Raw genomic sequence first — 24,571 nt, 5'->3', positions numbered from 1 at the left:
GAACACAAACAGTTGAAACAAATATAAGGAAAATAGCAGGATGGTGGATGTAAAACTAACCATGTCAATAATCACATTAAATTTAAATGTTCTAGGTACTCCATTTAAAAGTCAGAGATTGGAAGATTGGATAAAAAAAAAAGTAAGAACCTGCCAAAGGATTATATGCTGCCTACAGGAAATACGTTTCAAATATAAGACGCACATAGGTTAAAAGTAAAGGATGATTAAAGATATACTATGTAATGACTAATCCTAAGAAAGCTGGGGTGACTTTACTAATATCAGAAAATATAGATTTTAAAGTAAAAGTGTTTCCCAGGGTAAAGATGGTCACATTGCAAAACAGGTCAGTTCATCAAAAGGGTTTGGTACATAAATTCTTAACATTTATGTACCAAACCACAGAGTCTGTGCAGCTATACAAGTCAAAAACTGGTAGAATTGAAAGGAGAAATACAAAAATCCAAGATTGTAGGCAAAAATTTCAATACCCCTTTCTCAATAATTAATGTAACAAATTGACAGAAAATCATAAGTATAGAGGTTAAAACAGCACTGTCAACCAAGTTGACTTCATTGACATTTATAGAATACTCAACAGCAGCAGAATACACATTTTTTCTAGTCTACACAAAACATCTATCAAAATGAATCAAATTCTGGACCATAAAACAAGCCTCAATAAATTTAAAAGAATTCAAGTCATGTAAAGTATGTTATCTGACCATAATCATTAAATAAAATTGGAAATCAATAAGAGTAATCTCTGGAATATCCCTAAATATTTGGAAACTAAATAACACACATCTAAATAACCTAAGGGTCAAATAGGAAATGAAAGGGAAATTAGCAAGTCTTCTGAACTGAATGAAAATGAAAATACAACATATCAAAACTGTGGGATGCTGATATAGCAGTCCTTAGTAAGATATTAAAAGCACTAAATTGTCTATATTAGAAAAGAAAAAAATTCAAAGAAAAACCTTTCCCCTTAAGAAACTAGAAAAAGAGGGCTTCCCTGGTGGCGCAGTGGTTGAGAGTCCACCTGCCGATGCAGAGGACGCGGGTTCGTGCCCCGGTCTGGGAAGATCCCACATGCCGCGGAGCGGCTGGGTCCGTGCGCCATGGCCGCTGAGCCTGTGCATCCGGAGCCTGTGCTCCGCAACGGGAGAGGCCACAGCAGTGAGAAGCCCGCATAACGCAAAAAAATAAAATAAAATAATAAAAAAAAAGAAACTAGAAAAAGAAAAGAAATGACCCAAGCTAATCAAAATTATTTTCGAGTTTCTAACTAGAGCTCATAAGGGCATCCCTTTTCCCTCATTGTTCATGTGGCTGAAAGCATGCAAGACCAAAACTTACAAAACCAGGATTGTGTTTTAAGCCTTAAAGAGCTAGAAAATTTCTCTGGCTTAAAGTATGAGCATGTTTGTTTGTTGTTAGAAACAGTAATTGTACCTCATTATTTGTTTTCCTGCTACATTACTAATAGAAATTTCAATATTATTTGGCCATGCGATCATAGAGAATAAACTATATTTCTCAGCCTCCCTGGCAGTTATGTATAGAAATGTAATTTAAGTTCTGGTCAGTGGTATTGTTTCTGTTAACTTTCGCCTCTAAAATGGTGGCTTAAAACAACAAAAACCATTTACTTGGTTTATTTATATTTTTTTTAATTTTTTTAAATTTTTTATTTTTTTATTATTAGTTTCTGCTTTATAACAAAGTGAATCAGTCATACATATACATCTGTTCCCACATCCCTTCCCTCTTGCGTCTCCCTCCCTCCCACCCTCCCTATCCCACCCCTCCAGGCAGTCACAAAGCACCGAGCTGATCTCCCTATGCCATGCGGCTGCTTCCCACTAGCTATCTACCTTATGTTTGGTACTGTATATATGTCCATGCCTCTCTCTCGCTTTGTCACAGCTTACCCTTCTCCCTCCCCATATCCTCAAGTCCATTCTCAAATAGGTCTGTGTCTTTATTCCTGTTTAACCCCTAGGTTCTTCATGACATTTTTTTTCTTAAATTCCATATATATGTGTTAGCATATGGTATTTGTCTTTCTCTTTCTGACTTACTTCACTCTGTATGACAGACTCTAGGTCTATCCACCTCATTACAAATAGCTCAGTTTCGTTTCTTTTTATGGCTGAGTAATATTCCATTGTATATATGTGCCACATCTTCTTTATCCATTCATCTGATGATGGACACTTAGGTTGTTTCCACCTCCGGGCTATTGTGAATAGAGCTGCAATGAACATTTTGGTACATGTCTCTTTTTGAATTATGGTTTTCTCACGGTATATGCCTAGTAGTGGGATTGCTGGGTCATATGGTAGTTCTATTTGTAGTTTTTTAAGGAACCTCCATACTGTTCTCCATAGTGGCTGTACCAATTCACATTCCCACCAGCAGTGCAAGAGTGTTCCCTTTTCTCCACACCCTCTCCAGCATTTATTGTTTCTAGATTTTTTGATGATGGCCATTCTGACTGGTGTGAGATGATATCTCATTGTAGTTTTGATTTGCATTTCTCTCATGATTAATGACGTTGAGCATTCTTTCATGTGTTTGTTGGCAGTCTGTATATCTTCTTTGGAGAAATGTCTATTTAAGTCTTCTGCCCATTTTTGGATTGGGTTGTTTGTTTTTTTGCTACTGAGCTGCATGAGCTGCTTATAAATTTTGGAGATTAATCCTTTGTCAGTTGCTTCATTTGCAAATATTTTCTCCCATTCTGAGGGTTGTCTTTTGGTCTTGTTTATGGTTTCCTTTGCTGTGCAAAAGCTTTGAAGTTTCATTAGGTCCCATTTGTTTATTTTTGTTTTTATTTCCATTTCTCTAGGAGGTGGGTCAAAAAGGATCCTGCTGTGATTTATGTCATAGAGTGTTCTGCCTATGTTTTCCTCTAAGAGTTTGATAGTTTCTGGCCTTACATTTAGGTCTTTAATCCATTTTGAGCTTATTTTTGTGTATGGTGTTAGGGAGTGATCTAATCTCATACTTTTACATGTCCCTGTCCAGTTTTCCCAGCACCACTTATTGAAGAGGCTGTCCTTTCTCCACTGTACATTCCCGCCTCCTTTATCAAAGATAAGTTGACCATATGTGCGTGGGTTTATCTCTGGGCTTTCTCTCCTGTTTCATTGATCTATCTTTCTGTTTTTGTGCCACTACCACACTGTCTTGATCACTGTATCTTTGTAGTATAGTCTGAAGTCAGGGAGCCTGATTCCTCCAGCTCCGTTTTTCGTTCTCAAGATTGCTTTGGCTATTCGGGGTCTTTTGTTTTTCCAAACAAATTTTGAAATTTTTTTTTTGTTCTAGTTCTGTGAAAAATGCCAGTGCATTTACTTGGCTTAGAATTCTACAGTTTGGCTCAGCGGTGGTCTGGGCTGGCTTGGCTGATCGTGCCTGAGCTCTTTCATTTATGTGGTTAGCTAGCTTGTCAGCTGGCAGTTAGATGATCCAGGAAGGCCTCACTCACGTGTCTAGTGTTTGTCAAGCAGAAGATTAACTGGGGTGATAGGAGAGGCTATTAGCTGGGGCTTCTAATTCTCTTCCACATGTCCTCAAATCCTCCAACAGGATAGCTTGAGCCTGTTTACCAGGTGGTCTCAGGGTTCCAAGCCCAGCTAGAAAGAATCAACTCCAAGTCTGCAAGCATTTCAAACTTCTGCTTGCATCATATTTGCTGACTTACTATTGGCCAGATAAAATCAAATAAGTCAACCGAGGGTTAGTGTTAGAAGTATTCCGTCAAATAGCATGGAAACAGAAAAGTGTTGTATCTGACTTTTTGGAAGTGTATTTTTAAAGGGAGGGAGTCATACTCTTCTCTCTACTTCTTGGTGGACAAGAATTGGTCTTAGAGTGTGAATAGTTTTATATTCCCTCACATAAAAGGGAGAGAATCTACAGTGAGTTGTACAGAAGTGAACATGTATTTTCAGGTGAATTTTGAGAAACTGATTACAATGAACTCATTTATAAACTATAAAGCCTTTTATCATTTACTTTTAAACCACATTTTAAGGTATGGCTAATACAGAGAAATTATAAGCTATATGCATTATGCAAACATTTAGGTTAATGAAATAAGAGTGAAGTTGTGTTATTTGCAGCTGAATTTCCCATATGGAGATATTTCATTTTATTGAAAAAAATACCCCATAAGACCAAAGTGTTGCACAAATCAAGGCAATAATGAACACTTTTTAGATGATCTACGTAAAAGATGACTAAGAGTTAGGTGTAAAGAGGAAAAGTAGACAGACATTAGGGAGGAGTGAGGAGTAGGGAGAGACAAGATAGTTAAATGGTGACTAACTGGGGTGCAGAAGCCTTTGGCAATGTCTAGTTGTAGGGAAACTAAATAGATATTATAAATTGCAAGGTAAAGTTCTCACTCTTCTTTCACCCAAGTCTTTAGTAAAATGTATTACTTTTTTAAAAAAATGAGAGCTCCTCTTCTGAAATTTCAAGTTTCATGTCTAGAATGATACAGGGCAGAGCTCTCAGGTGGCAGGAAGATTCCCGAATGGAAAAAGTGGAAATTTAGGGTCAGGGTGGCCATGAGAATATCAGTACACAGAGAAGTTTTAAAAACTGAAGGAGAACTTTTGTCCTTCAACAGGAGTGGAATGAGGGTTCCAGGCAATCTTATCTAGATTTCAAGAGGAAGGGAAGCTCCAGGTGATACATGCCTTACATTTGAGTAAGAATGTAACAAAATAGGGCTTCCCTGGTGGTGCAGTGGTTGAGAGTCCGCCTGCCAATGCAGGGGACGCGGGTTCGTGCCCTGGTCCGGGAGGATCCCACATCCCACATGCCGCGGAGCGGCTGGGCCCATGAGCCATGGCCACTGAGCCTGAGCTTCTGGAGCCTGTGCTCCACGATGGGAGAGGCCATGGCAGTGAGAACCCCACGTACCGCAAAAAAAAAAAAAAAAAAAAAGAATATAATAAAATAAATAGAAGATAAAGTTTTAGCACAGAATACACCTTTATTTCTCTTTAGCCTTTTCACTCACCTTTATTTCTCTTTAGCCTTTTCACTCTTTCTTGCTCTAGATTTTTGAAAGAGTACTCTTTACATGTGGGGCATATGCAAGGTTATTCTTTGAGAGAAATATAAAGTATGTCCAATTCCTGAAGGTGCTTGCCATCTGGAGAACAAGACTAATATATGTGAGACAAGAGCAAAAAAATAGGGGATTCATTAAATGGTAATGGACTTGAATTGTTATTAGTATGTAATCAGAGGTCTATTCGATTTTCATGGCTGTAAGTAACTTATACCCATCAATAAATGACATTTATTTTTGCAGACCAAATCAAATACCTGTTTTGAGTCATAATCTGGTTTCCACGGGGCGGGGTGAGACTGTGGGTGTGAAAACAAAGCCAGACACTATGGGGCAAGTCACAGTCCTTGCATATCTTTCTGACCTATATATGTCTTTGATATTGACGTGCATTATTGTCTACAACTCCACCGTGCATGTATAAACCTTTATTTTTCAGAGTACTAGACATTTTGTATCATTATCTTACTCTTAAATAATGATTCCAGTGAGTTCCTATTTTCCAGATGAGGAAAAATGAGGCAGTGATAGATTTTTAACAACTATTTAATTAAAAAACCCTTCTCTACCTCTTTGTTACTGAATCCCAACCTCATGTGATAGTTTTGGATATCCCTGAGATTAAAGGTAAATCAAACTGTGTCTTTCCACAGGTAGGCAACTTCCCTTTGTGATAACCTTGCCTCCAAATGTGGCATGCTGGATTCAGTCTGAGTGGAAGGAAATCATGGGGAGACAGGCCAGTGACTTTATGAGAGATCTGATGTCTGTATTCACATCTCTTGTGAAAGTCTGAAGTTATTATTGAATTTCTCAGATTTATTTCATGTGTTATATGTGTATATTCCCTAGTGAATGGTTTTAGCTGTTTCTTTAACCACCATAGCATTATCTATGCATAGAGTAGATAAGCATTATATAGTATGTATATGTATTTTCATTCATTCTCAAACAGCAGCTTGAAGAGGAAAAATTCTCCTTTGTTCAGCTGTTATTTTAGTTGACAGTGCTCTAAAACAAGTAACATTTTTGCATTTTTTACCACAATGTAAGTCAGTTAAATATACTTGATGTGATTAATTCATAATATAAATGAACCATAAATATGCTGAAATATTCCTAAGAGTAGAGTTGTGTAAAAAAATGTTATTAGGGTCATTATCAGGATGCATAAATGGATACTATTAAGAACTTTATTTTAAACATTGTTAAAACCTTGGTTGGATGATATTATTATAGAAAGAGTCTTCCTCAGTTGAAGCACCGGGCATGCATAGAACAAGTTTGGATCAAGGAGTAAATGAGAGGAATGAAACAGAGAGGTGGAGATTAAAGACTAAATTAACGGCTGGCCCTTTTCTATTTTCAGTCTCCCCATGACTATATTTTGATTTCTTTATATGGTGCTTAAGGCTTAATTCCACTTCCCTTTTAGTCCTACACTACTGACTTCTATGGGGTTTATTTCCATTCAGTTCTATATATTCACCCTGCTGAAGCTCTCCCATGTTTCTGTGTCAGGAAGGGAAATACCTTATTACCTTCTTGTCTGTTTCACATTTAAAGTTTTTTCCCTCCCTGCCCTCTCTGTCTTGTACCTAATGAGCAAATTATCTAAAAATAGATACGTTCATCATCCTACAAAATGTTGTATCTTCTCTAGATCGGAGGCCAGTGTAATTGTAAGAGACATGTGTCTGGCAGACAGTGCAATCAGTGCCAGAACGGATTCTACAACCTACAAGAATGGGATCCTGATGGCTGCATTCCGTGCAACTGTAATGCCTCTGGGACAGTGGATGGAGATATTACCTGTCACCCAAATTCAGGCCAGTGCAAGTGCAAAGCAAATGTTATTGGTATGTGTAATGCAAAAGTTTGCAGTCACATCTCTATTACCATCTGGAATAAAATCCTCTATTTGATTTCTTCACTGAAGAGTAAAGCAAATTTCCTTGCTCAAGGCAGCCTGGGAAAAAAAATTTGGATGAAATTAACTGTCTAAAAATGACTAAATTAATAATTCTCTCAAACTACAGCTTGAAGCTTAGTTTAATCAACCCTTTAGAAGTTTCTTTATTCCATAGATGCATTAGTTCACATGGTCCCATACTAATAAGTCATAGAAAAATATAATTTGCTTACTGCATAGATGTTTCTTTTAGAAAATTAGCACTTTTTCAAAATGCTTTATACTTAATGAGTTCTAAGCAAATCATTTCCATGCTAGTTTTCTTAATAGACCAAAATAAATGGATTTTTTTCCGAAATATTCTGTGCTGCAGGGTCCTTTGTGATAAATCTTTCCATTTTTTTCTATTATATTTCTTTGAACTGTTCCTATGAAATGCAAAATAAGTCAACATAATTCCACAGATCATGTATATTGCTAGGGTTAGTTATAAAGGGCCACATAATTTTAATTTTGTAATTCAGTGCCAAGCTGATTATAATAAACAGCTACCTTTGGTGTTATTTATCATTTCTTTATACAAGACGTGCTTTTTTTGTTTGTTACTCCCACAGGTATTTTTCAGAAATTAGATTTGATTATAGCAATTTATTACATCCAACATTTTTGAGGGGAACCACAGCCATATAAGGACAAAATTTATCAAGTGCCCGAAATGTACTAGGTACATAATGCACTTTGAAATTTTGATATATGAGAATATTATGAGAGGAAAGTTTCCAGATAAAGTGAGTCTTGTATTATAACTGAACACGTCTTGGTTCATATAGGAAGTTTAAAAAAGACCTTTACCTTTCTATTGTCATTCAAGACACCAAGTCTTCCATGGTTTTTCTAACACTGACCTAAACCTTATGATAATAAAAACATGCCTGGCAGACACGCACACACACACACATGCCCGCAAATGTGCATATACACAAACATACGAACATATCATTTGGAGTAACATTTTCATTTCTGTGATATAATACTAAAGCTAATTCTTTATCTTTTATATATGTTGGCATGCATACATCATTTTGTACAATTCAGCTAGACAAGCATTTCATTTAATTTAGTAAAAAAGAATATGGGCTTGCACATATTGATGGTATTACACAAGATTTATAGTATTACACAATTTATGGTATTACACAAGATTTCTCTGGTTTAAAGAAGATTAAATCAAAATCTTTACCAAAACTTGCCCTTATGCATTTTAAGCATACAAAAGCTAACTTTTCAGGGACAAAAAGAAAAGAATAACTACCTTATAAATAGAAGCACACTTTTGTATAAGTTTATCTGTGATATTGAATGAAGTCCTCCAAATTCAGTCCATACAGCATCCTTTGTTCTTTGATATAAAATATACTTTAAATTCAAGCTGTGAAAACAAAATTTTAAAAAAGGGCTTTAGGGACAATCAAATGGTTACAGCTCTGTATCAATAAACTCTTTCCTGTGGTCGTTAGATTCCAGAGCTTAAGGAAGGATCAGAGAATCAAACTTTACTATTTACTTAGAATTTGTTATGGCCTCCCTGCCATTTACCTGTGTTATTGGTTGTTCCAGGTAGTTTTCTGCAGGAAAATATAAATACATACTTTTTGAAGATGAAATCACCAGTTTGATATTACTATCTCTAGAGTTATTTCTGCACATACAGTATTTTTTAATAGAAATGTAAACTTGATATGTATATATATTTCTTTTCCTAAGGGAACTAGCAAGTAACCTTATTCAATTTTACCTTGTTCATATGATTAAAAAAACAACAGAAAATGCAAGTATATGTTGTATGTGCTTCAGAAAGCAAACTGTTAGATTTAACAAAACTGTTAAAGCTTACTAATGATTCTATCACCAGTAAAATACATTAGCACTGATAATTTTATTAAAGTAGGTCATTCATCTAGAATAAAAAGGGAGAAGAATGTGAATTAAATGCCAAGTGTGCTACCTCGCCTGTACTTTTTAACACTGAATGTGATGCCCTGTAGGCCTTCCTGAGTATCGTTAGGAATAGATTACCTGTCAGGAATATGTATGGCATATTCAAATAAGCACTGCGCATATTTTTAAAACTGATACGATGTGAATCCATGTAGACCAATTTTAATAGTTCAAAATGAGTCATAATTCTTGTTAACAATACAGTTATTTTTAAAATTTGCAGCAATAGTGGTCCTTTTTTATTTTCCTTATTGAAATTAAATGATATGCCTTAGGTGAGTCATTCATCACTGTTAAACGACTTGCCTTCCATTGGAGTTCTTGAATTTTTATCCATATATATACATATATATTATGTGTTTCCTTCCAGTTTAGGAAATGCTTTTCTGCATATGGTTTCCTGAGTGTGTTTTTGACTGTAATTTCACGACTAATTTTTTTAATGCTCTTATAGCTTGAAATAAATGTTTCAATGGATTCAACCTCACATAGTCACTTATTTAAATTCATGGATATGTGAAGACTAGCTAAAGAAACTATTTTGCCTCTCAACATTTACTATTCAATTTTTTTTATTCCTTTCCCTTGTAACACTTTTTTGAAACAAGACAAAGTTGTCAGATTTAAGTGTAGGTGATAAAACATTTTTCTCTGTATGTAAAATGTATATATATTTGTACTCCTTTAAGTAGAAGTAATGTAAACAGCAGAATTTACTTAGTGTTTAAAGAGGTATGTTCTGAATCACACAATATGACAAGCAATGTGATTGCTTTATGAGCCAAGGAGAGCATAATTTATATTAATTGAAAATGATAAAATATAGGAGTGTATAAAAGCATTGAGATACAGTTGCTCTAGATAACTTTTATTTATATTAATTATTTAATTGTGTGAGATTCAGAAGTAAGTATGTGTACTGTTATCACAAAAATAGTTATAGCTTATCATTTATTAAACATTTTAGGAGGATGATAATTTCTAGGAAAATAACTTATGTGGTAATATGCAATTCTTCTGTATGGCTTTGAAAATGCATTTCACTCTCAACTTTTAAATGAACATACTTTGTTACTATGAAATAACTAAGAAGAATGGTTTTAATATAGTTAGATAATTTTAAAATAATAGTTCTGATATTTGTTAAAGAGGAAAAGAGTGCCATTGTGTGCAACGGAAGCAATATTTGCATTAAGCATTTCTCCTTGCGTTAAGTAATGAATAAAATTTTATAGAGCACATTGCAAAAATAAAGTGGTATATGAGTGCAAGTTAAGTATTGCCATCGTATTTTGAGTATATGATCAGCCCTCTTTGGCATTACTTGTGAAAAAAACACTCAGCATTTTATTGTGCCTGTATTAAATGTGGACAGTAGCATTGTCTGCGCTACAGCTATCTTGAAAGCTTGAATGCAGTTGTTTCCACATCTTTACCTTTTTAAACACATTTTTCTCTTTAGGGCTTAGATGTGATCGTTGCGAATTTGGATTTAAATTTCTCCAAAGTGTTAATGACGATGGCTGTGAGCCCTGCCAGTGTAACCTCCACGGCTCAGTGAACAAACTCTGCAATCCTCTTTCTGGGCAGTGTGAGTGCAAACAAGAAGTCCAAGGACTTCAGTGTGATACCTGCAGAGAACACTTTTATGGACTGGACACCACCGGTTGTAAGGCCTGTGACTGCAACCTACCTGGGTCCCGGTCTGGGACCGTCTGTGATGCTCGGACAGGACAGTGCATCTGTAATCCCAATGTTGGAGGGAGACGATGCAGTGAATGTTTGGACGGATACTTCTACCTACAGCGAAACAGTTCTTTCCTCTGTCTGCCTTGTAACTGTGATAGGACTGGGACAGTAAATGGCTCTCTGCTGTGTGACAAATCAACAGGACAGTGTCTCTGCAAATTAGGAGTAACAGGTCTTCGCTGTAATCAGTGTGAGCCTCACAGGTATCATCTGACCGTTGGCAATTTTCAAGGCTGCCAGATGTGTGAGTGTGACCCCTTGGGGACGTTACCTGGGACCGTTTGTGACCCAATCAGTGGCCAGTGCCTATGTTTACCGCATCGTCAAGGAAGAAGGTGCAATCAGTGTCAACAAGGTAAGAGAGAAACGTGTTACATTTTCAGTGCACGAAGGTTTTCTTTTTATCCCATATCAGGTGATTCCTCTTTGCTTCTCGGTCAGGACTTCTAAAAAATTAATCTCCAACACCTTTGTTGCATTTATATCATTATCTAATGAGATATAACTATTTAGTTTATTTAAGATTATGTGGCATATTTGTGTTGCTGTATTTGAGAGTGACCCTTTAGATGAATGCCAGCCAATCAGACATTTCATAACTGAGACTTACTTTTATTTAATTTCTCAACTTGAAGTAAATCCCCTTTTAACAACTGAAAAAACAATAAGAAAAGCAAGAATACATTTTATATTCTAGAAAAAGAGAAACTTGAGTTGATCATCCACACAATGCCAAATATTCAGATGATGAACTGATTTTCTGAATAAAAGCTGACCAAGTGTTTTTACTAAATGAGCTATATGTTCTGGCATCAAATAGAAACATCTAAAATCATTTTAAATGCCATTAAATTAATAAAATAGGCTACTGTTTAGTCCTACTGTACGCATCTTTCCAGGTTTCCCAGTTGGAAGAAAGATGGACCCTATCCATAATTTTCTCCTTGACTTTATATGATTTAACTAAAGCAATATGCTTCCTTTATAATACATTCATCATGATGTTATGATAAATATAAATATGGGTTGTTTAACAGCTGTACTAATTGTTGTCCTGTCTAGCAAAATCAGCCCTGAGTTATCTGAACCTGTGAAAATGAGGGTGATGCAAATTCAAAAGGGAGATTTGCCTGCCAGGGAAGGGTTGGACTAAAGTCTTGTTTTGCATAACAAGGAATTCAGCTTAGTAGCATTGAACCAAACCTCTCCCTTGGCATTGGTCAGTGTGACAAGTAAATCCAAAGAGAGAAAAGAAATGATGAATAGTTAATTCTCTTTGAGATAAAATATCAGAAAAAAATTTGAACTAGCTTCAACATAAATGGAGGCTATATTATCAGTGAATGTCCCATAAAACCTTATATGGAGCAACACAGTCAGGACTCAGGAACTAGAAAACTCTCATTGATATATATATTCATTCATGCATTCCCACCCTCCGTCTCTTTCTGCAGAAGGGCACTCTGCTTCTCTCTTCCTCTCTGCGTGGTTATATAGCCACCCCGTCTCCTGAGTTTGCTTACAGTTCTAGTTGCAGCTATACAGAGAGACATTAGCTGCTTCTTGGTTACCATTCCAAGAGTGAGATTCTAATTGACTCAGTTTTGTCGGGGTGGCCATGTCTGAGCCAATTCACTCAGGATCACATAAAATAAGCACGGCTTCTAGGGACCACTCCTTCAGGTAGGAGCAAGGTGGTAAGTATCCCAGAAAACAGGGAGATTATTGAGAGTTGACAGCTGCAGCGTACTGCGTTCTTTCAGCTTCAGATTTATCCTTCCAAATTTGCAATCAATACTATTTTTTATATCCTAAGATGACTTTCTTTTCACTATTTATTAATATCTCTAATTTTGGAAAGAAAGTAGTCAGTTTCCTGCACAAATAACCATGGTGTATACAACCTTCTTTGTAAATAAACCAGCAAAAATTAATAGAGCAAATGTTATATGCTTTTGAGTCGTTATCCATGGTTAAAATTTATTGAGTGTTTCATTCTGACCTAGAATATAGCTATGCCACAGAACTAGAGACCAGTGGGCTCAAATCAGAACAGGAGGATCAGGGGGAGAAAAAAGAAACTGATATATTGCTTGGATGGAGTTCTATTGGAGAGTTTTGATTCCTAGAAATATCTAAGAGATTCCTAGAAAACTAAGCAGAGGAAATTTTTCAAGAAAGGAAATAAAATCAAGCATATTATAGGGTATAACTGTGAAATAGATTTACGTAGTCATAATAAGATAATCTCTGAAAAGTGATTTAACCAACTAAAGGGATTATTGAGGAGGAGGTATAAAGAACTAAATATTCATTTTCTATAGTAGAAAGACAGTAGTCTAAATTTTAAGAGTTGAGATGTAACAATACATGTATGTTATTTGGAAATCGAGAAATGAAAGCCAGAAGAAACATCTGTAGGAGTTGAATGTGATTGCTCTCGGCAGGGAAATTCCTGGGAGAAGGACGGAGCAGCAGGCTGCCATTTTACATGCTGGGTCTTTAAGTTCTATTTGATTTTAAAAACTATCTGCAAGTAAATTTTGATAGAAATAAAAATTTAAAAATTACTAGAAAAATCATACTCAATTCTCATGGTCTCCTGACCCCTTTCTCTTGGGGATGTATCTGGTATAGTGTTGTTTTTTTAGGAGAATAATTTCTTAGTAGCTATTTGCCTAAGTACAGATGACACAAAACTCCTCTCCAAAGGTGTATGGCAAACTGTCCTCTCTTTTAAGGAGGATATAGAATGGGGATCATCACTGTTAATGAAAATAATTATCATATTTAAAGTTACCTTGTATTTTATTTACCAGTGCAGTTGTCTTATTTCCTTTGAGTTTTGATATCTTGACAGTAAGGATTATATATGCAACTTACATAGCCACAATATTGATATAATTCCTTGTATATTGCATGCAGTCAGTAAGTGGTTTGTTTAATTGAAATGAGAAATAATCAGGAGTTTTCACAGGGACATCTGTATTAGGTAGGGTTCTCCAGAGGAAAAGAAGCAATAGGAGATGTCTGTGTGTATATACATACATACATACATACATACATACATACATATATATATGTGTGTGTATTTTTTTTCCACTGAATAGACTAGTCCATGGGAGGATCTGAACTCCTGACCCTCCTGTTCTGATTTAAGCCTGTTGATCTATAGTTCTGTCGCATGCTGTATCCTAGGTCTTACTTTTGTAGCTGTACTGAAGATTTCCTTCACATTTCCTGTGGTGGATCCCCTGTTTCCTGAATCCTATGTGTTCTTTTTTCTTGATTTATTTGTGTATTTAGTAGAGCAAATGCTCCAGTAGCTTCTGAAAAGGAGTACAGGGAGGAAAGTGATCTTTTTTTAGAATTTTGAACACCTGAAATTATCTTTATTCCGTACTCATAACTGTTTGAAATTGTACCATTATACAGAATCCTTTTCACTCAATAAATTTACTTCACCATTATCTTCTAGCAGTACCAACTAGATTCTTTCTTTTTTTTTTTTACATTCCAGAAGCTTTACCATTTCTATATCCCTCATTTTGAAAATTTCATGATGAGATGCTTTTTTGATAAATACTTTTTCTGGTAATTCAGTGAGGCATTTTGTCTGTAGATTAATGTTCTTATGTTTTGGGAAAATCTATAAAACATCTTCATAGCAACATCTAGACCAGTGTTTGACTGAACGATTGGACACCAAATCTAGCCAAGTTGACCCATAAAATTAACCATCACAGGTACCCTTTCATATAATCCCCCTGTTCACTGTACCACTTCATCCCTGTACCTGTTGAGTACAAACCCCCTCTGGCATAACTTCTAGAGAGAAAATTCATTTTCTTTTCCCAAAATGTGAGAGGGAAAACCTTCTGTTTGGGGAAAGTCACACCTGCCTTCAGAAATCTCTGAAGCCTTCAGTTTCACTTTTTTCCCAGAGTTATGAAAACCTGCTTCAATTAGCTTATTATTGGCCTGTCCCCCTGCAAGTGCTTGGCTTTTACTTGTAGACATCTGTCCTTAGTGGCAATTTCCTCTTCTGTTCTCTTCTTTTCTTTTTCTTATTTTTTGGACTTAGAAGGGAAAAATTGTTCAATCAACCAAGCTTAACTGAAAATGTGACCCTAGTATTCTCTGGGTTTAACCTTCTCAGATCAAATCCTTGCAGTCATCCTTGAGTTTTCCCATAAGTCTTGTCTCTTCTATCAAACTCAATCTTGTTGGTTTCACATATATCCAGGATTTGACCACTTCTCACCACCCTCACTTATCCATCTTGGCCCAAGCCGTGGTCACATTTCTCCTGGACTTTCCCAATAGCTGCCTGAACTCCCTGTTTCTCCTCTTTATCCTTCTCCAACACGCAGGCAAAGTGATATGTTCAGACTTCAGTCAGATCATATCACCGTACCCTGCACTGGCTCTCCATCATTTTAAGGAAACAGCAAAGTTGATGGACTCTAATGGCCCCCATGATCTGTAATGCCCATGACCTCCATGACCTCATTTCCAGACATAGGTTGTTCCTCTCCAGCCTACAAGTCTCATTGCTTTTCTCAGGTTGTTCAGTGCTCTATACCAGGGCATGGAGCACATCACCATAGTGGGGGGTCCATATATATTTCCTGAACTAGTGAATGACTACATTGAAGAATACCTCAATGCCCTTCTCCTCTTTTCAGGCATGGGCATAGTGCAAGCCTGTGAGTGTTTCTTTAGCTACACATAGGGAGGATGTGGCATTCTACCTTGCAAGGGAGGAAAGACACTAGTGGCCTAAGGACCTAATGCATTTTTTGGACAGCACAAGGTATTCTGTACGCATATGCATGGCCTATGGAAAAGTCAAAATGTGTTTGTGGACCTCTTTTTAAAAAATTTTTTTTTCTGTTCTGCATTGTTCTAGCTTCAGAAACTACTTTGAATTTTGTTTTCTGGGTTTTATCATCTCTGCCCTTGAAACTTAGATTGAAAAAAAGAAACCCTGATCCTGAAGTATCTTTATTATAAATGGATGCTTCACGGTAGCCAGCCTTGCAGTGGGCACATTAAAATGCACTGCTGCAATCGGAAGCTTTCTTTCTGCTTCTTTAAACACATCTGAGAGAACTAGATTATATCCTACAGGGGGGAACACCACACCGATGTGTGCGAGCTTCGAGCCGTGGAGGGAGCAGTATGGATAGTGGTGGTGAACGAAGGAGCCCAAGGACTCCAGCCTGCCTTTTTCATCTGTGATTGTAAATATCACTGACCATCCTAGACTAGTACACATGGACTCTTGTCCTACTTTCGTAAAAAGCATTATTAAGGAAGGTGCATATAATGAAACCTCATGTATTATTAACCTAACCTTACTAGGAATGTACAAGGAATGGGCTTAATTCAACGAAAATTTATAGGCAATTTGTTAAAGCAGCAGTTCACATGAGAAGGTACATTAGAGCCACATTGGTTTTAATTTGCCATTCAATAACTTGAAAAGAGGTTAAGAATGCTGCTTAACCTCCATTAAGTATTTTAAAAATGCTTTAATTTAAAATTATTTGGAGTGTGTGTACATATATGAATGTACACATACCTACACTCATAAATAGAGCACTGAATATGTTTTCCCGGTTCGTTTTTTCAGGACTGGATGACCTCATAACATTTGGCAGCAGGCACTTAATCAGAGGCCGGGCTGAGAAAGGCAGGGAACGGTGTCAAGGCATCCCCAGCCAATGACCCACCCTTGTCCTTGAGAACTAGAGGCAGAGAGGGTTTATTGAGGATCCTGCAGCTTTGGAATAAAATAAAGACTAATTTATAATGAAAACAGCTTCACATGACATGTTTCGTGCTAATAGGACAATTCCTCATGCTTCCCTCTGGTATTTACTTTGGGTTTGCTTTTATAACTCATACAGACCATTAGAAAATAAAGTATCTTGTTTCATTAAGAAGTGTATCATATTTGTCAAGAAATGAGCTCATCAACCAGAATTGCATGCAAGACCCTGCCAATGGAATTGGAATTAGATGGCTGATACTCCATTAAAAATCAGTGCATCAAAGTTGAGATCCGATTATGACACATGCCCCAGTGTTCGGTGAAACGGCTTTTCCAGATTAGCATGTTTTTCACAGAAAGACCACAGAGTAAGAGCCTTTTCCTTAACAAACCTTACCAGGAAAGAATCTTGTCATAGGAAATACAGATCACAGTCCTACTCACATCTGGGAAAAAAAAAAAAAAAGGATATTGACAGATCATTACTTAAATTTTAGGAAAATCCCACTTTCATTGAAAACTGCCTAGTAAAAATTACAATGATGATAATAGATAATATTTACCAAGTGTATACTGTATGCCAGACCCTGGAATAGTGTTTTATCTAAAAATATTCCATTTAATATGCACACTATTTCTATGATGGAAGGACCAGTATTATTTCCTTAGGGGAAGTGTAATCTCATTAAGTAGAAGAGCCATTTACAAGTCCAAGTCCATCTGACCCCAGAATCTGCACTCTGAAAGAGTGAAACTTTTATTCTGAATAACTATTTGTTATAAACATTCACTTAACAAATATTTGAGGGTGGGTTGAAATAGAGACTCTTACAAGTGTCTGTAACCTCCCCTCAACGTTCCAACTCATCTCAACCCATGTTTCTCGCTACTGCTTCAGGTCCTGGGATATTTCATTTGTTGTGCTGAATCTGAATAACAGTTACAAAATAAAAATGAACAGAGCTGTGAGCAGCTACAGTGATCAAGTAATATGAAGAGCCGACTGAGGGGTCTAGAAGTGGGCTTACTCCATGGACAAAGTTAGAGAAGTGTTTGAGATGTTTGCCATGGCATAGGACAGAGACTTCAGAGCATGCATCTGAAAAATATTGAGACTGAGAAAAGTGAGCAAAGAAAAAGTTTTGCTGTGGATTATGAATATACATGTGTATCTGTGCACTGTAATCTCTAAGACATAATCAGAGCGATGCTTCTTTATATTCGTCGTTGTTATTGGATTTGATTCTTAGAGAATATACTTATGAAGGCTTCTCACGGATACTCAAATAGGAAAACCGGGTTTTTTATAAAACAGAAAGTCCAATAGAATAATTTCCCTTATATAAGCGTCTTATTCTATCCTTCATTCTACGAACTGGAGACATATTTTTGGAGTGATATTTTCTTTCTGAAGCCCTGTTCCATCCGTTGATCTGGCAAGGATTACATTTTGAATTTATCGTGCTTATCCATATACATTTCCTACTAATCCTCCCTGATACCCTACCTCTTCTAACCACTCTCATGACTCACAGATTTATGTTTACCATTTTCTTTTCAGTATTAGAGATATCATCTGATAATTGTAAAGAGTAACAGATATCCTCCCATCCATCTACTCATGCATCCTTTCAGCCATCTATCCATTTCCTTCATATATCCATTTTTTTCAATTAACATCTATTGAATAAATTACTCTACACCAGAGCCTGTGCTGCTGTAAGATATACAACCAGAAATATACTAAGGCATTACAGTTTAGTAGGGGAAACTGACTCATGTGTAAATGTAACATATTTGTGATAAGTGCAATATTAGAAATGCACAAGATAGAGAAGTAGTAAAATGAAGGGACTGATTAATTCTTGAAGGCTGGGAGACATAAAGAACTTAGTAGTGTTTCCTGAGCTGGGTTTTAAAAACAAATAGGATTGGGCAAGGTATTCAAACAGGGGAAGCAGTCCAGGAAGAAGCAATAGGAGGAGGGCATTTAAAATACATCTAAACTAATCGAAAATGAGTTTTTCAAATGTTTAAAGAGAAATGATAGCTTGAGATGAATAATCATATTTATTTATGCATTTGTTAACATTTGGTCAAATCTATGAATAATAATTTTAGCATGATCTTTATACAAAACTACCAAATAGAGGAAAACTATTGCTATTTTAATTTGAAAATTAGCATCATCTCCTACACTTCATTTTGAAAAGATTGACTTGCAAAACCATTTCTCAAATAGTCTTTTGTTGCCTGGGGTAGGTGAGCCACAAATTCCTCCCTAGAATTTTTTCTTAACATGGTGTCCATTCTCTGGTTTAAGATGAGAATTGTTTCTTCTAAATGGCTCATAGTTAGTGCTTAGCCTCAGCTCTGCCCTCTTTTTCTGAATAAGGCCTAGAGGTTAAACTTGTTTTCTTTCTCCCATTTCCAGACCTTAGCAAAGCCTAGCTGTTCACGGTCCTCAAGAGGGACATTGCTAAGAAATGGGCTCTTCTTTTATGCCCAGGACAGGTACTCTGCTGTGCAAATAGCCCCTACAGGAGAGGATACCAGCTGCCTGGCTAATAACTTTGAACTCTAAGGATGCTGTAAGCCTTCTCCTGGATAAAGCAATACTCTTTTATGATATGGGTGACTTTTTGCATTAGCTGTATAACACATTGTTTCCCACATGAGACTTGTCTGGTCTGGGACTGGAGTTAGAAAGAAAACTGGAGAAAAGAAAAAACTTCAGTGGGCTGATTTGGGCTCTCTATGTGTAAGCTCTCAGCCCTGCATAATGGAAGGTAATACCTTTGTCCTACTGACCGTGCCTTAAACTGTGGTACAAAATCACCCATGGAAAGAAATCTCCAAAAGACGAGTTAAAATGATGCAGACACGTACTTGGGGAAGATGAAGTGGAGCTAATGGAGGGAGATCAGAAATCTATTGAGTTTAAAAAAAAAAAAAAAGAAAAGAAAGAAATTAAGGTCAGTTATCTTTAAGCTACACTCAGGAGCTGAAGTTTAAGTGGGAGGGAAGGGAAAATGTTTTCTGTAGTTAGGAGTCATAAAAGGAGAGGTAATGGTTTAGAATTAGGCACATTCAGGTAAGGCAGGAAGTAATCGTTGAGCAGGAAAGTACCTGAGTCATCCTAACCAGAACTGCTTAAAAATAGGACAACTGAAATACTGATGGGATTAACCTTTATAATCATGCTGCTGAGAGGAGAAGGGGAATTAACCCTAAGACAAATTCCAATGTAGTCTTTTCCTTGAAGCCCTAACCTCCAGGCTGCAGCCTCCCTGGGTGCTTTAATACCTTTCTTGTTCTTCTCTGCAGATACCTCTGATTTTTTTGTGCCCTTCTTTAGTCTCCAAAACTTGGGCAACCCAATCTTCTGCACCAAAATCTACACTCCTGGTCTTTACAGATTCATCTAACAAATCATTTTTTGGTAAAAATCCTTCCTAGCTGTTCTAGAATTCTCTGTGGCTTGAACCTATTGCAAAAAGTCCTAATTAATTCTACTTCTAAGTATCTGTGCTAATGGGGAATTTATCCAAATTGAAGAGCTGTTAGTACATGAATGATTCTATCATCATGAACCTGAAGGACCTAAGTACCTTCACACGAGGGAAAATACATAGAATCCTAGCCACAATGGTCTTGAGTCTAAAATAGAAGCCTTCTACATTTGTGATTTTGATCACATGGTGAGTCAGATAGGAAAATATGTAATAACTGTCAGAGCCATACTCTATTTCTGGCAACACATATAAAGCAGATTGCTGTTGGTGAATGCAAAGAAGCAAAGGGCAGAATCTAGTTGCAAATTACTGTCAAAAATTATAGTCTTAGTTCTCTCCAATTGAATGGCACAGATTTTGAGCTTCTTTCTTTTCTATTTTACTCCTCCTGAAACTTTTTGAGAGAGAATATGCAGGGTCTAGGAGAAGAATAACAAATTAATTGTTGATAGCTGTAAAAGAATGGCTTGTTTTCAACTAGAACCTCAAATTAATTTTACAGTGTTCCAATTACTTTTGGCTTTTCCCCTAAAGAATAGATAACACAGAGTGATTCCCTTTGTGCTCACGCTTTTTCTCTTTCTATATCACTGATATTTTATAAATGTAAGTTAGTGATCCTGACAACTGTACAACTTATTTTCATTTGCCAGAGCTTTATTCATTGTTTCAGTAAAATTCCTTGCAACATTATGCACACGCTTGTATGTGTATATATGTGTATGTGCGTATATATGTGTATATACACGTACATGCACAAACACACATATCACACAACACCCAGAACCATTTCTCCCTCATATGCCTGCTTCATCATCCAAATGTCCAATGCATTTCTTATTTTATAACTGTTGATTTCCACCTTCTGGGTCCAAGAAATTTTAAGTAACTAGAAGATATTTTTGAATCATATTTAATTTCCCTTCTTTTTCTATAAGAAAAAATACAGATTTTATAATTAATCTAAATTTTTTTTTAATATAGTACTTTTTGGGATCAATGCCTACATAATAATTTGGGGCAGTTTTGTGAATTCCAGTGTTCGAGTGCCTCCTTTGTGACAAGCACTGTATTGGATGCTGGGTAGACAATGATGAATTAATCAGATGAGGTTCCTGCCTTCAGGGTGGTTACAGTCTGGTGGAAATGAGATTAATTGTAATTTTCCTCAGCACTCTATAGGAGATAGAATGCTGTGAAACTAACAGGCATACCTAAACTAGCCCAGAATAGGTTACTGGAGGAAGTCACAAGACCTGATATGCATAGAGTGAGCTAAGCAGAACAGGTGGGTCCAAATCATTTCAGCAGACAGAACTGCCCATGAAAAGCATTTAGGCATCAAGAACAGAATGAAGTATGACTGGGGCAGATGGGATGAGCTGTAAAATGAAGCTAGGGAGATAGGCAGGACCTTACTGGAGGGTTGGAAGCTGTGCTAGGATTTATTTTTTTCCTAAAGGGAATAGGAAGTTATCAAGTAATTTTAAAACAGAGGAATGAGGTGTTCACTCTACACTCTGAAAAAGATGGTTCCAGCTACACAATGAAGAATAGATTGGAGGAGGACAAGAGGGACGCTAGGGGGTGAGACAACCTCTGTGGTTGAGATGCCTGGGTTTGAATCTGCTATTTGTCAACTCTATCATTTTAGGAAAGTTTGTTAACCTTCCTAACCTTCAGTTGTCTAATTTATGTAATGGACATAAAAATGCCTGAATTATTAGCATTGCTGACACTGAGAACTAAATGAGACAGTGAATATAAAGCTTTTATCATAGCCTCTGGTACATAGTGTTAACTATAGAAAACTTGGTAGTGACTTTAACCAGGGAGGTGGCAGTGGGGATGGAGAGCAGAAGATGCAAAATTTTAAGAAGACAGTATTCATAGGACTTGGTAATTTGCTATATGTAGGGGCACAGGGAAGTGCAGGACTCAAGAGTTGCCAGTTTTAGCAAAATATAGGATGCTCAATTAAATTTGAATTTCAAATGGTAATTTTTTAATACAAGCAAATATCACATGGGACATACTTTTACTAAAATAATCATTGGTTATCAGAAATTCAAATTTAACTGGGCATCCTGTATTTTATCAGGCTATCCTACCAAAGATGTCTCAGAGTTCTAGCTGAAGCAACTGAAGCAATAGATGGTGGTGCTATTTGCTGAAACAGAGATGATTAGAGGAGAGACCAGTCTTTAGTGGAAAGATCATGAAGTAGGTTTTACATACACTGAATCGTGGGTGCCAGGAAGACACCCCGTTACAATGTCAATTATTTACTCAGCTTTTCTTTGGCCTTAATTGACATACTGATAAAGAACAGCTACAGCCACGTTTGTACCGGGACTTAGATAGTGCCGTGTTAGAGCATTCTGTTTTTCAATGTAATCAAAATGTTATTTTTTAAAGAAAAGACTGGGTAGAATGTATAATAAAAACTTTTCATTGCTTCATTTCCAGGTTTTTATATTTCTCCAGGCAATGCCACTGGCTGCCTGCCATGTTCATGCCATAAGACTGGTGCAGTTAATCACATCTGTAATAGCTTGACTGGTCAGTGTGTTTGCCAAGATGATTCCATTGCCGGACAAAGTTGTGACCATTGTAAAGACCTTTACTTTGGATTTGATCCTCTAGCTGGAAGGTAAGTGTTTATAAGAATTAATAATTAAATATTTTTACTAAATTATATTTGTAATTACTTTTTTTTTTTTTACTAATAGTGATTTTTTGTCAGTATCTTCTGTAAAAAGAATAGTTTCTGCCCTCCTTAGTCTGTGGATATATTCTTTTATTCACTGATGTCTGCATTTATTAAACATAATAGTAATCTTTGCATATCTCCTAGAGTTCCAATGTATGGGTTGCTGTACATTGATAAATGTGTCCAGTATTAGGGCCTGGGAATATTTAATAAGATAAAATCCTTTTTCTGTAAAGAACTCAAAATTTGGATGTGGAGAAAGACAGGTAAAGAAATATCCATAAAAGTAAATACACAAGCACATACACACACACAGGCTAGGATAGGTATCATATGTGTGTATATACTTTGTTCTATATGGCCCCTGAATTTATTACTGCATTCATTTATGTTCCTTTTGCCTTTCTAATTTAGGTTTAAAGACTGGCAGATGAGAAACATATCTTTGAATTCAGTGATAAGATTTTTTTTTCCCAGTGTGTAAAGTACCTTCTGAAAGTAAATTAACCACTTTTCAAAGTTACACTGTCTTTAATGTTCTACTTCTTACTTCCTGTGTATCTGTGGGCATTTGCTTTCATGCAGAGGTGTTCATTGCTGTACTTTTGAAGGTGTGCTGGAATGCCAATTCCATGTGTGTTTTCTTGGTCTGGTCAGATTATAAATTTGTCTAGGATTGGGACTGTATCCATGAATTCTTTGACGTTCCTATCCCCAAGAAACTAGTGTTGTGTCTGCACACACCAACCAAATCTGTTTCTCAATATGTGTCTGTGTGTGTTTATAAATATAAATGCTAAGTACTCAAGGGTTTGAGATGATTTTTTCAGCTCATCGTCCCCCTGCTGCCTGCCTTTTGGCTGTTAAACTCTTCATTAACAGCTTGATTAGAGTGTGGACAGTGTGACGGGGTAAATTATTGAAAAAGAACTCAAGCTGGTTCATTTGGCTTTCTACTAAAATTCAATTTGATTAAAAAACTTTAATATAATATTTAAAATATTTATTAAAACAACTTTATGTTCTTATTACATATCTTATTTTTCAAATCCATGCTGCTCCACTTCTGTTACCATTGGAATATCATCTTGGTTAGTCTGAGAGCATTACTACTCTTCTCTACAAATATGAAATTACTCTGAATGAGTGTAGAAAACACATGGTACAGTAGATGTTAAATAAAAAGTATTACCAGGATCTTGATAGTCAAATCGGGGCCAGTTATTGCACCTACTACCCCCTCTACATACTTTTTGTTGAAAGACCATCTCACAAATTTCCCAGTTGGAACTCTGGGGTCAGTTTGTTTCACTACTGGCAGCCTCTGTCTTTAGATTTCCTGTCTTGTCCATAGTCTTTCTGACAACACTTAATTACCAAGAGAAAAATATCTTCCCCACTCAGCTGTTCTTGGAATACTCATGCCTATCTCTGACATTTTGTGCCAGTCACTTACCCATTTCCCCTCTACTGATCTCCCTTGTTATTCTTGCCAGTGTTGTCATCAAAACCCCTACTTAATGACCAAAAGATGTCTAATTGTCTTGGCTTTTTCACTTAACTTTCTTTAAGTGAAACCTGATTCCCTTCATTACATGGCTTCCCCTACCCTTCAGTGTTTGTAAACTCAGGCTGATCTTCACCCCATTCTGCTTCTCCCTCATTTATCTACCCACCCCAATCTAATCCAGGACCAAGAATTGCTTACGGATAGTGTTCTATCACCTATCACCCTGCGGTAAGACTGGCTAACATGGGAATCAGACTCCCTGGGTTAAAAGCTGCCTTGAAATGTTAACCTAAA

At 36.5% G+C, this 24,571-nt stretch overlaps 1 protein-coding gene across 2 annotated transcripts in view; it reads left to right on the top strand.

The window, feature by feature from the left end:
- USH2A (usherin) overlaps positions 1-24,571 on the top strand; it is a gene marked incomplete at both ends in the record, with an annotated part of 794,746 nt that overhangs the window by 139,708 nt on the left and 630,467 nt on the right. For both annotated transcript variants that reach the window (XM_081220997.1, XM_081220996.1), the window contains 3 exons: positions 6,765-6,960; positions 10,474-11,115; positions 22,524-22,707. In XM_081220997.1, coding sequence (XP_081077123.1) covers positions 6,765-6,960; positions 10,474-11,115; positions 22,524-22,707 — 1,022 coding nt within the window. The remainder of the gene's footprint in view (positions 1-6,764; positions 6,961-10,473; positions 11,116-22,523; positions 22,708-24,571) is intronic.

Source organism: Mesoplodon bidens (genome assembly GCF_964165515.1).
Source record: "Mesoplodon bidens genome assembly, chromosome: 2".
Classification (NCBI taxonomy): Eukaryota; Metazoa; Chordata; class Mammalia; order Artiodactyla; family Ziphiidae; genus Mesoplodon; species Mesoplodon bidens.
This window is presented reverse-complemented; position numbering and strand designations above follow the sequence as displayed.